Source organism: Seriola aureovittata, chromosome 7 (assembly GCF_021018895.1).
Source record: "Seriola aureovittata isolate HTS-2021-v1 ecotype China chromosome 7, ASM2101889v1, whole genome shotgun sequence".
In the NCBI taxonomy this organism is placed as follows: Eukaryota; Metazoa; Chordata; class Actinopteri; order Carangiformes; family Carangidae; genus Seriola; species Seriola aureovittata.
In genome coordinates, this window is record NC_079370.1 from 8,868,222 (window position 1) to 8,884,684 (window position 16,463).

At 39.4% G+C, this 16,463-nt stretch overlaps 2 protein-coding genes across 4 annotated transcripts; one reads left to right on the forward strand and one right to left on the reverse strand.

Annotated features, from left to right (window-relative positions):
- Positions 1-593: 593 nt before the first annotated feature.
- Positions 594-3,525, reverse strand: LOC130171627 (uncharacterized). Its single transcript, XM_056379690.1, has 8 exons — positions 3,405-3,525; positions 3,046-3,156; positions 2,848-2,932; positions 2,379-2,563; positions 2,198-2,294; positions 1,964-2,111; positions 1,459-1,698; positions 594-838 (listed from the first exon to the last, which is right to left on the reverse strand). Exons 2-8 carry the CDS (start codon positions 3,118-3,120, stop codon positions 781-783), a joined length of 888 nt encoding a protein of 295 aa, XP_056235665.1. The 5' UTR covers positions 3,121-3,156; positions 3,405-3,525; the 3' UTR covers positions 594-780.
- LOC130171625 (mucin-5AC-like) lies at positions 3,472-15,630 on the forward strand. Of its 3 annotated transcripts, none has more exons than XM_056379687.1 (10): positions 3,472-3,594; positions 7,626-7,872; positions 9,332-9,429; positions 11,248-12,624; positions 12,759-12,814; positions 12,914-13,009; positions 13,284-13,440; positions 13,642-13,736; positions 13,987-14,088; positions 14,476-15,630. In XM_056379687.1, exons 3-10 carry the CDS (start codon positions 9,399-9,401, stop codon positions 14,713-14,715), a joined length of 2,154 nt encoding a protein of 717 aa, XP_056235662.1. In that variant the 5' UTR covers positions 3,472-3,594; positions 7,626-7,872; positions 9,332-9,398; the 3' UTR covers positions 14,716-15,630. The 3 variants fall into 3 exon arrangements, with proteins under 3 accessions (XP_056235662.1, XP_056235664.1, XP_056235663.1); XM_056379689.1 differs by having other exon boundaries at positions 9,360-9,429; XM_056379688.1 differs by having other exon boundaries at positions 7,626-7,719.
- The last annotated feature ends 833 nt before the right edge of the window (positions 15,631-16,463 follow it).

Below are 16,463 nucleotides of genomic sequence, written 5' to 3' on the forward strand. Positions count from 1 at the left end.
AAGTGCTGTATGTTTTCTCACACTATGTTTTAATTGGTTTGTAAAAGAAAAATAGAAGTAATTCAGTTCAAGTTTTCACTGAATATACAGCAACTGATCAACACTTCCAGATTTCCTCAGCTTGTCAGGAAACATGAGGCTACTGTGCATTGTCACAGTAATTTGTCAATGACACTTGCCAATCTTGAGCAATTCATTCACATTATCACGGAGTGGAATTGTCAGTGTCAGGGCAAGTCAGATCGTATTGTGCTATGTTTGACAGATGTGCTTAGAGTCATTCTCATATTTACTTGGAGTGAAAATCCCTTTTGGCTAATATTTGAGTGTCACTCAGAGCAAGAAGAAAAATGTTTTTGTTCACAGTGCTCTGCATGTTTTTAATACCGCCCTTTAAGTTTGTTTTTTCAACCAAGCCTGATGTTGTGCTTGAAATTCTGCTTTTCACTGTTAGACTATAAGATACTTTTTTTGCTTGTTTTGTGGGTAGACTTAAACTTGACCTTGCTCAAAGAAAGAACAGCAATAACATTCTGCAACTCTTAACTTTACTGTGCCCAGGCTTCATAAAGTGCTTTTGAACTATGTTTGTTGAAGTTATATTTTTATTTTGAATATCAATTAAATTGACATTTTGTCACATGCAGGACACAGACATATTTTTATGCATGATACAAAAATGCACCTAATTACAATAAGGTATCAGATCCATGACTGTGGGTGTTGTTCTTCATTCAGTTAGTTCTCTTTTACATGGGCAGCATGATACATGTATGTTTGTCATTCCCAGGCCATCAGGAGTTTGTGGAATGGTACAAAGGCACCATATCCAGGCTTGCTGCAAAGGACAGAAATTAAATTAAAAATTGAAACTGAATAAATAAACTGAAAACAAGAAAATAAAAAAATAAAAAAGTTTCCACCCACAAAAGTTATTGCTGTAGGCAAATGAGTTCACATCTCACATCTGAAATTCACACTTCATGCTATAATTTGAGCTTCCCAAATTGACCGCAGCCTTATTTGCATATTCAACTCTGTGACTCAAGTGCACATTTGCTCAAGTATGTCTAGAGGCGTTGTTTGACTGTTAAATACCTAAGGACAGTAGTGTTGTGTCTATATTCACAGAAACCCTAGCATGCAATTTTATGTATTTAACTCATGCTTTAGGAATCATACTGTAATATCAGCTGGATTGCAGAGGCCAAAAGTTAATGTTTTAGTGTACTGCATAAATCTGTTGTGATTTATAATTGGAACAATAGCAACTTCCAAAGCACACATTTAAAAGAGATTTGTAAGGTTTCTATGAAGCATTTGAGTTAAAATTATCCCAGTAAAGCCGCAGTGACTGGAATCCCACTACAGCTGTAAATGTCAGGTTGCTCATCCTGAGACACACTGAGAAGCCACATGTTGCTTTTGATCACACGGTAAAGAAATGAGATCAGTTACCATTCAAAGTAGCTGTGTCCCCTGTGGCTGCCATCATGCAATCCATGATCGGGTGTCTGCAGCTCCACCCCAAGGTGGAGATCTGCCTCCCCCTGCAGGTGGCCCAGGAAACGAATTGTTCCTGTACTGATCCGTCCAGATGGCAGCATGATCCTGACCCGGTGACCTATCTGCAGGTCCATGGGTGAGTGGGGGATAAAAACCCGCTGAGGCCCGTAGGATGTCCTCCATGATCTCACACTGAATGATCAGACAGTTCAGTCAGTGGTACAACAAAGATTGGGATGATATGGACAATTCTACATTAATTGTCAGCTTTAGGAACATCTGTGATACATCATATATATAGGGTGATTTTTCTTTTACTAAATGTCTAAACCAGCGTGGTGGTGTCCCTTTGGACAGAGCCACTCTGGCTTATACCCCCTGTTTCCTGTCTTTGTGCTAAGTTAAGTCAACCAGCTGCTGGTTGTAGCCTCATATTTGCCATACACACATGCTGTACCTAGTGGCTGAAGATGAGGAGGAGGCAGTTCTTGAGCTCAGTGCTGAAGATGAGGAGAACTGGCTGCCTGACAAACTGCTGGCACAGGTGTCACCTCTTGATGACACCTCAGACCCTCTGTTTGGGTACATCTGTCTTGAGAGACCACCTGTTCATTAGAAAATAGCACTCAGGATCATTGTTAAATTCAAAGGCTTGCACATATGAAAACGTAGGAATATTATTGTCATTTACTTGAGCACTCCTCAAACACATCTCCATTGTCCACTCCTGACTCTCTCCGGTCATCACAACTGCCCACTTTCACCAACACTCCAGCCTCAGAGGCCAGCTGAGGAGACAGAACCAAGTCATCATTAATGAAGTCATAAACACAACCTCAACCACACTCACACACACACATTCACAAACACACCTGATGACGTAGCTCCTCCTGTTTTCTTTGCAGCTCTGCAAACCTCCTTTCCCATGATGCTCTCTCACATACAATCCTAGTCTTAAGTGACAGGATCTCCCTTTCGGTTTTGGTCAGTCTTTTATGAAGGGCAGCTGTACGGTCAGGGCTCCCTGGTATGGCTGCAATCCCTTTACTTTCAAAACCTGACAAACAAAGTCAAGTGAGGTCATCACATCATATCTCTATTTGCATGTGTGCTGAGCACATGTAAAGTAGATTTACAGTAGGATGAAAGATTACTTGTTAGTCTACATTTGACCCGGATAGACAGGACAAACAGACTTCTATTCCTAAACAGTTCATTTTCATTTGCTAAAATGCACCAGCAGCTCTGAATAGAATCAACCGAGTCAAATGAAGTCTTTTTAATTGAAAGTAAAGATTTTATTTGCCAATTTTTATTGCAGATTTTTTTGGCAATCCTTACCCACAAGCTGTTTCAGCTGACGGCTTGTGTCCTCTGTGATGTGCTGTTCCCTCGGCAAGAATTTGATTGCATTGTATGGGCATATCTGGAAGGTGAATAAACATGACTTATTGTATATTCACTATAAATATCAATCTTTACCAAAGATTGCTATCAATGAGAGATCCAAATTTCAAATTTCCGAGAACATAAGCTCACCCAAAGGAACCTGCAGGTGCACAGTATCCCCTTGACTGTCCATGTAATCACAGTCCACAGGATATAAGCCGTCATGTTGAAGCATGTTCACCCCACATGGTGGTACTCTGACTGTAGAATGAATGACAGTTCATGGCTGAAATGATTTTGGATCTTGACATTTAAGTGTATTCATGAAAGTCGTTTTGCTGAACTGTGGTCGAACGAGTCCAAAGGATCAGGTGTAGGCTGCTACGGTAAATAGGCTATGCCACCTGTGGGTGAGTGCTGCCATGCTCTGACCTCATCCACAAATGAACACACATAAACACTGATTAAAACTTACTTTCAGAAATGTACAGATAGAGTCGGACACTGACCTTTGCCAGTAGCTGAATTGTAGATTAGGAGGAAACAAGCCCATGTGAGGTCATAAGAAAATGATGACTCCCATTTCTGGTCAATGGGCCTCTGTCCTAGTCCATGGAGAGTGCTAATGTGGTGCACAGAGCTCACTGACCTGTTGCTGCGCACCAAGTCTGCGTGAACAGCGCTGCTGACGACTGCTGGGTAGGTAAATCTTTTCTAATCTTCTTAGTCATGCAGCTACACAGTCCAGTTGCATCCAGGCTGCTTAATTTGGTCTACTGAGCCGTAACTATTAACAATGTGAATAAGACTCCACATGCAGTGCAACCGTTAACCCTTTTGGAAGAAGGAGGATTCGGTGTCAGCATCCATCTGTTGTGTCTATCTTTTGACACATTCAGTTGTAAGAGCTCAGGAAGCGTTAAACAGATGTGTTTTGCTTTTATTCTTTAGAATGGACACCCACAAAAGCTGTATTTGTTTTGAAATGGAACCCTGAATATGAGGTTAAAGTGCTAACACTCAACTTTGTCCAAACCTAACACCTGATTAAACTGAACACTTTATTTAAATTTCAAGTGTGACAACATCATACATAGGCTCTCTTTACACTTTATTAGGGACACCTTTTAACCTGCTTATTCATACTATTATCCAATCAGCCAATCATGTAGCAGCAGTGCAATACATAAAATCATGCAGGTGCAGGTCATGGTCATGGTTCATGTTAAAACATGACAATGGGGCAAAAAGGTGATCTCAGTGACTTTGACCTTGGTGTGATTGTTGGTACCTGACTGGTTCATTTGAGTGTTTCTGAAACTGCTGATCTCCTGTGATTGTCACACACAACAGTCTCTAGAGTTTTTACTCAGAATGGTGCAAAAAACAACAATAAAAAAAAAAAGATCCAGTGAGCGGCAGTTCTGTGGACAGAAGCACTTTGTTGATGAGAGCGGTCAGAGGAGAATGGCCAGACTGCTTTCACGGGCATGACAGTGAGTTCAGTGTACTTCAGTGGCCTGCCGTGTCACCAGATCTGAATCCAATAGAATGGGATGTGGTAGAACAGGGGATTTGCAGCTGGACAATGATTTTGACAGTCTGGAGCTGCGGGGTAATTTCCTATTTTGCCAAATTGGTAATCCAATTGGTTTTTTTTTTGTTTTTTGTTTTTTGTTTGTTTTTTTGGATTTAAAGTTTAACAGCAGAAAGTGAGGGCAGTTGCATGAGCCTGGCAGTGTCTTCTGATGTCTGTCACTTATAGAATTTGACTAGTTATTGCTTACAAAGGATTTACTGCCAAATTAAAATTAAATTCTGTCCAACATAATTTTGCCTCTGTTTGAAAAAGCTACGAGACTACAGTTTGTTCACTTTCAAATTAGAGTTGGCAGTTTGATAATGTATAATTGTTTTCCAAAGTGCTGGAGCATGAACCAAAAAAACCTATGCGTGTCACTGTCCTACTATGCACAGAATGCACCATATATGACGTAATGTTTATTATTATATTATTATATTTATGGACACTGTGCCCTATTATCAGTATATCCAGGAAATGCAAATCTTTCCATCATTTGGCGTTTGCTGTGGTTTTACATATCAGCAACTTCCTCAATCCTAGAAAGCTCTGAGGAACAATAGCAAACTGTATTTTACAATTATGAAATGGCAAACAAGGTTTTACTGATGTGAATATACATCTTCAAAGGTCAAACAGACCTACTTGGCTCAGTTTGTACAGAGATGAGTGTAAGTATACTACTTTTCTGTGGAGGCCGCTGGTCAGAAACAGCAGTGAGGAGCTGTTTGTTCAGACAAAACCATCGTACTCACTCTTTGGACATCAAGCGTGAAAAGTGGCAGCATGTTTATCTAGTTGATTATTCAACTGATATACAATACAAGAGTGTATGGTTTCAGAGTTAAGCTGGACATTCAAGTGAAATGTGAGCGTACAGATTATTGCTGTGTGAAAAGGCGTATAAATTTAGTCCTTACACGGTTTAGTGTGTTGTGTAAGTAGTCTGCATTCAGAGAGTCAGAAAAAAACACTCCCCTCTCATCCTGTGTCATTTCCTTACACATGTATTTTTGCACATTCATGCAAACAAACAACCAAACAGTAACGGTCAGCGTCCACCTTCAGACAATAGCCATGATGTCTTTGTTATCTAGTTTCATTACAGTCTATCATTTGAATAAGTTTGTGGCTTTTTGTCGTCAGACAGTACTGTCATGGTGTAAAGTCTATTTTTTTGAAATGCAAATGATTGTGATATTTTCATGGAGATATCTGTGTAGTAAAATCATGCGGTGACATTTATGCTTCGTTTTTGTATACACAAGGATACTGGGGTGGGACAATGGTTTCCTGTATGATGTATGTGCACACAGTGTACTTTATACTTTTTACAGTTGATTAAACTAAGTATATAACCAGATGCAAGTAAATCTGTTTAAAAGGATATGTGAAACAGTGAAAAGAATTTCCCCCCCTGGGACAATAAAGAGTATTGATGAAGTCATGATGACCAGCACAGTGTAGGATCGGCTCACATTTCTGAAAGACATACATCGAAAGAGTTATTGGTAAAATTAACAACCAACAGCAATGTTAGAGATTATATTGGCACATAGATGTTATTCATCCCCACATTTCTGCTCATGTAAAAGGATTACCATATTTTGGGAGAATATCTCTTGAACCCTTAGAGATGTTTTCGAGTATGAATTTCCTTTGAGAAAATATTGTATCTTGGATTGACAACAACTCATCAAGAAGTGGCCTGTATTTACTAAAAATTCTACTGTTTGCCAGAAAAAAAAAAAAAAACTAAAAACTGAAAATAAAGACCTTCAGTGGCCTATGGGCAAAATACCCATCCTCATCTCTGCTCAGCAGTTGAGTTGCACCATGGAAAATTAGGCACCAGGTTCTGACAAAGAAGAAGAATGTGTGGAATAAAAACAAGATGACATCTCTGGATCTGTTGCATGAATTCTGATCCCTTTTTTTAAACTGTCAATTGTGAGTCTTACAATATTATAGGAGCGCAGTGCTAAATCAGTGGAGCACTCTTCTACGTTATTTTACAGAATAATACAATTCCTGACATAGGACCTCATACCCTAAAAAAATTAACATTAATTTAGAAAATTATAATAATTAGAATAAATAAAAAAATAGGGAAACACACTTTTCTCAAAGTCAGGGTGTTATGACAATACAATTTTGTTACAGCATTCCATTTCACTCAGTTAAACACCTAGTTATTGTGTAACACAAGTCCATCTTTGTATTAAAACAGCCATTTTCAGTTGCAGACAATCATTCGTTCCACATGGACCTGCTTCACCCACTGAGGTTTAGTTGGTGGTTTTGTGGAGCACTCTTCTAACAAGGGAACTCATGGCAGCTGGTATGGATAAGAGGAACAACTGCAGCTCTTTGCTATAATGTAATACAGTACTGTAGTACAGCATGTAGCAATACAGCTCATATCCTGCCTTTAGAGATGTCCCTTTAGCAGTGTAAACACAATACTTTGAATTACCTATACACACTGTAGACACATTACATGTGTTTCATGCAGCTGCATTGAGGAAAGGAAGAAATTTCTTTCACCTGAATTGTGCAAGTGCTTTTTGTATTGTGCCCAAGAATTCTTCGTTCTTTAGGCCACAAAGAGGTAATTGTAGTCTGTGGGGTCTTTATGGCTGGCAGAGAGCGGGGGTCTGATTTCACATTGTGTTGAATAGAAACCAAGAGGTTCCCTATACAATCAGCCCACAGGGCACTAAAAACTCACCTGTGCTCTTATAGACTAGCAAAGGCTTAATCCACTGAGTTATTTTTGTAAATCTTTAATTGCTGGGTGCACACTTTTATTCAACCTTCATCAAAGAAACCTAACACTGCAACATATCGTAATTTAATCTTCTTTTATAAATTGACACAGTGTAAAATGGTATTAGAATATATTTTGATAGCTGAGGGTAGGAAGGGTAATTAAAGTATCCATTAATGTGGCACAGTTTTGCATAAATATTCGCTTTTTTTGGCGTTGAACATGCATGTTTAAATTAAGCATTTAATTATGTAATGGGTTGACCAGATTCAGGTCAACATCACAATTCAAAACCAGTCACAATGGGATAATTATGCTCTCCATTTTCTCTAATCTAACCTGATCAATATCAAAATACCCAACTTTTTTTTTTTCCAGGAATCATTACCTCTTCACTTCTGGGGCATCTTTAGACCCACCCAGCAACAAGAAGCCATTAGTCTCCTCCTCTCACACTAGTATAGCTGTGCAGGTGAGAGTTTCCACTTATTACGTTACTACTGTCAGCAGGAAGTGAAGGGGGGAGGTGAGAGAGAGCCACAGAGAAAGGGAACACCACAGAAAGAGAGAGCTCATTCACTTCAACCACAGCTGACAAAAAAAAACCCTGCAGAGTGCACCACAGGTGAGTGGACTTTCATAGAAACAGTATTGATTTTAAATGATGAATTTTGTGAGTACAATTTAAGTTCAGCTAAAGAGGGCTTCGATAGTTGTGCACAGGGACTTGCAGGGTGATGCTGACCAACAAGTGTATCACCTTTATTAGCCAGTGAATGATACAGTAGAGAATCTGCTGCGTCTGGTATCTGTTATGTTTTGACATTTCTGCTACAAACGTTATTTTACATATGAATTATTAATATGTCATATAATGAGCAAGTCAATTACTAACAATTATTTTGATAAATTTGAACGAATGCAAAGCATTTCCTCTATTTTTCAAATATCATTTACCTTAGCTTTTCCTTTTCAGATAACTTTTTTTTGTCTCGAAACTAAGAAATGAATTGTGTCATAGCCAAAAAATGACTGATTTTAAAATTACTCACAAAACATTTTCAGTCAGAAAAAAAGTCTCTGAAATTGCTGAATATTCACAGAAGGTGATATTGTTGAGAGCTCCTTTTGTTATTTTAAGTAGACTTTGGAGTCAACTTTGCATGCTTCCCTTATACAACACAATGAAAAGGCAAATCGTAAGTTTATGTCAGGGGGACCACATGAGAGTGTGAAGATTCAGCACCTGAACACACACTATACATAAAACTGAATATCAGTGAGAAATCTGAACTTCACGTTTTCCAGTTAAACTCAGTATTTTGACTAGCCAGAGGGGCTGTGTTGTCACTCAGTTTCCAGGGTGTAGAGCCCTTAGGAGGCCGTGCTGGGATCCAAGGGAGCAGGGAAAAACAAGCCGTGCCGCTTAGCAGTTCTCCCAAGGGGACTGATCCAGGAACAAACATATTTTAATTGTCTTCACTGATAGACCATTGCAAACAGAGATACTTATGACATAATTGAGTGTCACTAAACAAAACCATTCTTAGCAGCAATGACCTGATGCGGGGGTGACATTACCAAAAATTGTTTATCATGCTTGAACTTAAAATGTTTTCTTCAAGGCGCCACTGAGGTGAGAGACTGTGTGTAAAAGTGTGAGGGGGAAAAAAGCTGAAGTGCAGCTTTAAATCTCACATTTATCAGTTTCTTGTATTGTGACTCAGCCAAACAATTATGAGATCAGTTTCACCAGAACAATTAGAGGATTGTAAAGAGAGGAGAGCACATGATGACTTAGCTCCCACAGATCAAAAGAACTGCCCAGGTGGGTTATAAGGAATGAGCACGGCTGTAATTCAGGGACGTATGAACATGGGTAAACAGTTTGAATTGTGCCCATATTACTATTCATCATAAAAATCTTTTGTCAACACACAAATTAAGTTTGTTTTTGCTCAGTTTGTTCTGCTAGCAGAGATTTGTCATTATGTCTACACAACAGACCTTGTTGACATTAATTGCTGAACATCCTGCAGCTGTCCATTCATGTTCATTGTATGTTTTATCCTTTCCTTTACCAGGATTTTGACAGACGTGATTTAATTACAGGCTGGACAAAGAGCTCACTCCCTTTCTGCCAATGTGATAATGGCCTCCACCACTCTCACAAAAGACACAGGTATGAGTGTGTTTGCTTTATTTAAAATCACTGTCAGTGGTCGCATGCGCGTTCATTCTCAGAGGTGCATTGTAGAAACAGTCAGTTTGTTATTTCAACCAACCTTGTCTGTCAGATTAAGTCAGTTTTATTTAAATGACCCAAGATCCCAGAACCCAAAACCCCAAAAATGACCCACAAATTTGTGTCAAAGGGCTTTATGATCTGTACAACATTCAAGACCCTCTAACCTTAGACCCAAAATTTGAAAAAAGAAAAGAAAAAGAAAAACTTTGAACAAGAAGAAAAGAGGAAGAAGTAATAATAGAGCAACAGGGGAGTGATCCCTCTTCTAGGATGAACAGACATGCAATAGATGCCACATGTACAGATTAGACAGAATTAACAATAGTAAAATTACAATGTCTGAAAATAAGAATGACTGTCAAAATACAGGAATATTTGCATAGTCAGGATATTGTCATCATCTTGCAGCGACTTGCATGTAGCTGCAGTGCAGGTCTCTTTGAAAGACACTTTGACAGGCCACATGGCTGTTAGGTGGTCAAAACCTGAAAACTTCTTCTTCCAAGTGACATGTCTTGTGGTTGATGTGTTCTATCCAAAGCATCTTGCATTGATTCAATATACAGTACTGTTAAGTGTAAAATGTCTTTTATGGACATAATGTATTAGATAATGTAACATAGTCCTCATTACGAAACAGGTTTTTGTCAGGAAATAAAAGCAGGCAGAGCCACAGAAACTCTGGGACTCCATTGCCACTGTCCCAAAAGCAAAGTTGTCATACTGTCGCTCTCTAGTGAATAAAAAAGATGACACATGCGTGTTGGCATGGTTGCGTCGCAGCAAGCATACAGCAAATTGGTGCAAAGCTTGTAGATACAAGTATGCATACTTAGATAATATTATCCATGCCAAAACCTCAGTGTCTTGAATTTAATTTTGTTATTTTCCTTATATTGACACAGTGGGGAACAAATGTCTACAGCCACACTAAACACCCTGTGAGGCTGTAAAGGCACAGGCTAAGTGCTAACATCAGCATGCTGACATGCTGACACACAGACAATGCTATTTCTTAGGACTTGGTTTATCATGTTTGGCATGCTAAAATTTGCTAATGAGTATTCAGTATAACATAAAGACCCTGATGAAGTCCTCAAGCCAAAACGTGTTGATCTTGCATTGAAGCTGTCCTTTGTACTGTAGTTAAGTGTAGCTGGAATTTTGGCCTCTAAAGACTTTTTTTTCCATCTTCCACGCCTCTTAAGTAGTTAAAGTTGTGCCAGAAATCCCTGTTCTGGTGCTAAAGGCAACATATCACCAAAGTTAATATGATGCATGAATATGTGTACAAAATGTGTGTACAAAATGTAATGGCAATGCTGTCTGGATCAAAATGATGACAGACTGATAGACATTCTCATCTCTCGAGTCCCGCCGCTAGCATAGTTAAAAGTTTTCTATTAACTTTCCACTTAGCTCAAAACCAACACACTGACAATTTCTTTGTACAAGGTTGTGTGGCAATCCTGTAAGCAGATGTTGAGATATGTCATTGGATGAGTGAAAACATCTGTATAAAGTTTCATGGCAATCCATTCAATACTTTTTGTTGTTTTGTTTTGTTTTGTTTTGTTTTGTTTTGTTTTGTTTTGTTTTGTTTTGTTTTGTTTTGTTTTGTTTTGTTTTGTTTTGTTTTGTTTTGTTTTGTTTTGTTTTGTTTTGTTTTGTTTTGTTTTAACTGAGCTAAATAACTGCTAATAATTTCATATATTTTATTTTCCAAACAATAAAATACATATTTTCCTACAGGTATCCTGCGCCTCATTCTATTTGGACTACTTCTGCTAGCAGTATTAGTGTCAGGCCAATCACAAGTCCCCATTACTACCACCACAAACCAGTCCCCCACAACCACAACCGCTGCAACCACAGCAACCACTGCAACCACAGCAACCACTAACACCCAATCCCCAACCACCACCACCACCTCTGGAAGCACAACAACCAACCAACCATCATCCTCTACCACCCCCACACCAACAACAATCTCCACTACCATCACTACCCAGCCCCCAACCGCCACCCAGTCCACTATGATGACCACCAGCAGCACAGCAACTACCACCCAGTCTACCGCCTCCACCACCATCACTACCCAGCCCCCAACCGCCACCCAGTCCACCATGATGACCACCAGCAGCACAGCAACTACCACCCAGTCTACCACCTCCACCACCACTGGAGGTACAGGAATTACCACAACCCAGTCATCCTCCACTACCACCTCTGGAAGCTCACCATCCATTACCACCCAGCCCCCCACAAACACATTCACCTCCGGAGGCACAACAATCACCACCACCCAGCCATCCTCCACTACCGCCTCTGGAAGCTCACCATCCATTACCACCCAGACCCCCACAAACACATTCACCTTCGGAGGCACAACAATCACCACCACCCAGTTATCCTCCACTACTGCCTCTGGAGGCTCTACATCCATTACCACCCAGGCCCCCACAACCACTACTACCTCTGGAGACTCAGCATCCACTACCACCCAGCCCCCCACAACTACAATCACCTCCGGAGGCACACCAGTCTTCACTACCACCAAGTCATCCTCCACTACCGCCTCTGGAGGCTCAGCATCCACTACCACCCAGCCCCCCACAAACACAATCACCTCCGGAGGCACAACACTCACCACCACCCAGTTATCCTCCACTACCGCCTCTGGAGGCTCAGCATCCACTACCACCCAGCCCCCCACAAACACAATCACCTCCGGAGGCACAACAATCACCACCACCCAGTTATCCTCCACTACCGCCTCTGGAGGCTCACCATCCACTACCATCCAGCACCACACAACCACAATCACCTCCGGAGGCATGGCAAGCATAACCACCCAGTCATCCTCCACTACCACCTCTGGAGGCTCACCATCCACTACCACCCATCTCCCCACAACCACCAGCAAAACAACCACTGCAAATTCTGCATCTTCAACTTCTATGATGTCTTCTAATTCAGCCAGTGCTACTAATTCAGGAACCACCTCTGCCTCCTCTACAGCCATGACCCAGTCCAGCACCTCAATGACGGCCTCAGTTGGGACCAGTTCATCCTCCTCCATGACTCCAACCTCAATGATGTCCACCACCCAGCCATCTAACTCCACTGGTACATGTTTTTTACAAAATATTAAGATGTTTCAGTGAACATTCCAGTCTGTTTTCCCATGTAAACAAAAGACTATTGCTAATTCTCAGATTTTTCTTTATCCTTGCTTATCCTATCCATTTTTTTTGCCACAGGTGGCAAGCCTGTTATGAATGGAACCACAACATCAAATCCTGCCTCAGGGAGTATGGCAAGTCCACCTTATTAGAGAAGGGTGTATTGGTGTATTTGCATATTTCCATTTAGTCTCTATTCTTCATCATGTACCCGTCTTCTCTCTCAAACACAGATTTACTGCCCCTCATTCGTCTGTAACTACTCAGACTGCTACACAATGTACACCAATCAGAGTGCCACCAAATGTGCTGCTAGTGCCTACTGTCAGGTAGGGAGGCAAATGACACTGACAAAAACCCTTTGAACCATCTAACTAAAGTATGTGATGCATTATGGTCTTGAGAAATTATGATAAAGTGTCCTAAAATGTACGGCAAATTAACTGTGTTAGTAATCCAAAGAAGCAACTGAGCATTCAAAAGATGGAGTGGTAAGTCAATACGTTAGATGTTATTCTGATGGTCAGTGATATTTATAGAAAAAAAGGAAAGGCAAAGCAAATTAAAACATGTCTACTATTGTCTGATTCTGCATTGTATCAGCTGATAAGGCAGGTGGACATGTCCTACAATGCTAGCTGCAGCACCCCTTGTGCTGATAAGTGCGTCAACAACACTCAGATAGACTGCGCTGTGGCCTGCTGCAATTCTACTGGCTGCCTCAATGCCACTTTTGAATCAATGATGATGACAACCACAGGTAAACAGATGCATCTTTCACATCTCACATCTTCCTGTTTCATGACTCTCATAATCGTCTGATCTTTTATATCATCCTCATACTGTCCTTACAAATGGTTATGTTCTATTTCATCTTATGAGTTGTGACTGCATGTTTTTACAAGCAAGTTCCTTTAGTCTGTAGTTTGCAATTTTCACTCTTTTCTTTGCGTGATTTTAGTAAGTGCAACCACCTCAGCAAGAATAACAACAACAGCAATGACAACAACAACCACACCAGTCAGTACAACGACTGCCACCAGTCCAGCAAACAATGTAAGGACAAAAGGCTGCATGTGTGAGCGTGTGCTGCTGTGGTAATGGATATGAATATTTGTATATATTGTTGACTTTTAAACTATTCCCAGTGTTTAACTGCCTGAAAATTATTTAAAATTTTAATAGCGTATAAAACAAGATTTTTTTTTTTTTTTTTTTAAACAGTTGGTCAAACACTGGAAGCCAGATCTGGTGTTGGATTAGTACCATCCTCTCTCCTATGTTGTTTTTTTTCTTTTCTTTTAAGGAAAACAAATGTCATCAAGGTGTATGTGTTGGCGCAACTTGCTACACAGCTTTTAAAGATGCAGCGCTCCAAATATGCAAGTCCTCTGAGCAACACTGTCAGGTAAGAACTGCAAAAAATAATGACAAGATTCTCCAAATTCAACATCTTAACACAAGTGTCACCAACACATAAATGTTGCTATAATACAATTCTAGCAACACTACATACTGAATTCCTAAATGTAAGATTCATTAAAATGTTTAACCCCCTGGAGTCCAGCTTCATATTAATTAATATTTGATGACTTTCAATGCATTCATTTTTGTCTTTGTTTAAACTCTCCCCAAGTTATGTCACTAGAAATGAAAGTTCTCAGTGAATTCACAGATGAATAGACAGACTCCAGAGGGTTTTAAGCAACATTTAAATATCTTAGTCTCATGATTAGACTTTTAACCTCTCATAGGTCCTCTACTGTTCTTTCTCACTCAACTATTGCCTTTGCAGCTTAAAAAGGAGACCGAAGACTCCAAGTTGAAGTGGACAGCAGGTTGCATCGGTAACTGTTCAGGCCAAACCTCATGCGAGGCTGATACAAAACCTCCATGTTATCTAGAGTGCTGCAACGCCACTGTGACGTCTTGCCTACAGTTGAATGTCCCCTCTTTCGCCACAAGAGGTCCTTATATTCACACAGAATTGGTTGCTTGCTTACTTTGCCTTCTTGCCATCACTTTAATGCTGTGATTGGTTGAGTATGAGCTCGCTCAGTGCTGTGTGGGTCATTAGGTAACCAGAGCTTCGTGTAACTTCCACTCCCTCCGGAAATAAAGCTTAGCTGTGCAGAGGTTAACACTACTTAATTTACACTCATTTATCTCAGTGATATTCATATGTGGTGGTAATGTATATATGTATGGAATTATGTAAAGCCTCAGCTACAATGTTGATATTATTTCTTGTTTAATTAAAGCTTCCCAATTACATTTTATCTCTGTTTCAAGACCAATGAAAAGTGGCTTTAAACAGTATTTCTAGATTAAAAAATACATCAACTTCAGCAATTCAGAAAATGCAAGTTTCTTGTCTTCATAATTGACAAAATAAACCAAACCAAACTTTATTCTCAGTGAAGGTTTAAGAAATGATATTGAATTTGTTAAACACCTTGTAATTTGTTTTAGCCATGACCTTACCCATAACACTGAATGAATTCAGCAGTCTTTGTTTGTGCCTTCCCACTTTGAACAGACTGTACACAAATTTTAATTCTGGTTGAGTGCGTGAGCCTCAACACAACAACATCTGTTAATGTGGATAAATGTTTTATTACCAAAACCTCCCCCTAAATTATCATCTCTTTAAACCATTGTGAGAGTAACGCAGCTATGACTCTGTATGCACTTTATGAAACACAAATGTTTGCTGAAGCATCTCTGTAGATTTAATCATATTAAAATGTGTGATTCTGTACTTTGTCTACTTTTTGTCTAATATTTTTGTGAATTGTGAATTATATATCTTTGTGGTTTACAAATTATATTTTTGGTATAAGGTGTCATGTACATGTTAAATGAAATCAGAATGGTGTCAGTTTATTCTAGTTTTGTGTCCTGTAAAATATGATGATAGTGCCTAAAGAAATAAATCTAATAAAATATGCTTGATGACTCCTAATTTGTTTAGTTCAATCTTTGCCATAGAGTGGGGTGAAAGGTGATGGCATATCTCGGGTCTCATAGTTGCAAAAGGCCCACAATAATACTAATAGGATTATTTTTATTATAGTGTATGATGTCCAGCCTATTTTGGTGTAGCCCACTTTTCTTTAACCTTAAGCTTTAATTAAGTGATTCCTCACATTTTTTTATAGAATTTCTATGGCTACCTTTACTCAAGTAAAGTAAAATTTTGATGTATTTTACTCGCGTATTTCCATTCTATCTATCTATCTGTCTATCTATCTATCTATCTATCTATCTATCTATCTATTTTTTTATCTATTTGCTACAGTTCACTGGGGATTATTGTACTTTTTACTCCACCTTGATTGGTAGAGGTACAGTTAGTTATTATGGTTATAAAGAATTGACAGTCTAGTAATGTCACATATGGCCATATGATCATCAGTCACATGAGATATATTTTTTGTAGAATCTGTACTTTTACTTTCTCTACTTTTACTCAAGTATGAAAATGAATGCAGGACTTTTAGTTAGCCTATAACTGAGTAGTCATATTTAAACGTTGTGGTATTGCTACTTTTAATTAAGTAAATGATCTGACTCTTCCACCACTACCAGACGGCTGATGTGAACAAATCTCATGGCCAAATACAACTGCTATAAGAGCAAGGTTGAGGCCAAGAGGAATGCAGAAAATTGGATATTCTGTCCCTTTAACAGTAAATGTCTGCCTGCATGGCAGCTGAACTCCTGTACAATAACCAATTGATATTAACTTATTGCAGATTGTATATGTCTGCCAACGAGTAG

Excerpts from the sequence above, each read along its gene's own strand:
- LOC130171625 (XM_056379687.1), top strand. The coding sequence starts at position 9,399 with ATGGCCTCCACCACTCTCACAAAAGACACAG. Across the intron at positions 13,010-13,283 it reads CTGCTAGTGCCTACTGTCAG|CTGATAAGGCAGGTGGACAT; the intron begins GTAGGGAGGCAA and ends GCATTGTATCAG. Across the intron at positions 13,737-13,986 it reads CCACCAGTCCAGCAAACAAT|GAAAACAAATGTCATCAAGG; the intron begins GTAAGGACAAAA and ends TTTTCTTTTAAG.
- LOC130171627 (XM_056379690.1), bottom strand. The coding sequence starts at position 3,120 with ATGACGGCTTATATCCTGTGGACTGTGATTACATGGACAGTCAAGGGG. Across the intron at positions 2,564-2,847 it reads TCAGCTGAAACAGCTTGTGG|GTTTTGAAAGTAAAGGGATT; the intron begins GTAAGGATTGCC and ends TTTGTTTGTCAG. Across the intron at positions 1,699-1,963 it reads TCCTCATCTTCAGCCACTAG|TGTGAGATCATGGAGGACAT; the intron begins GTACAGCATGTG and ends CTGATCATTCAG.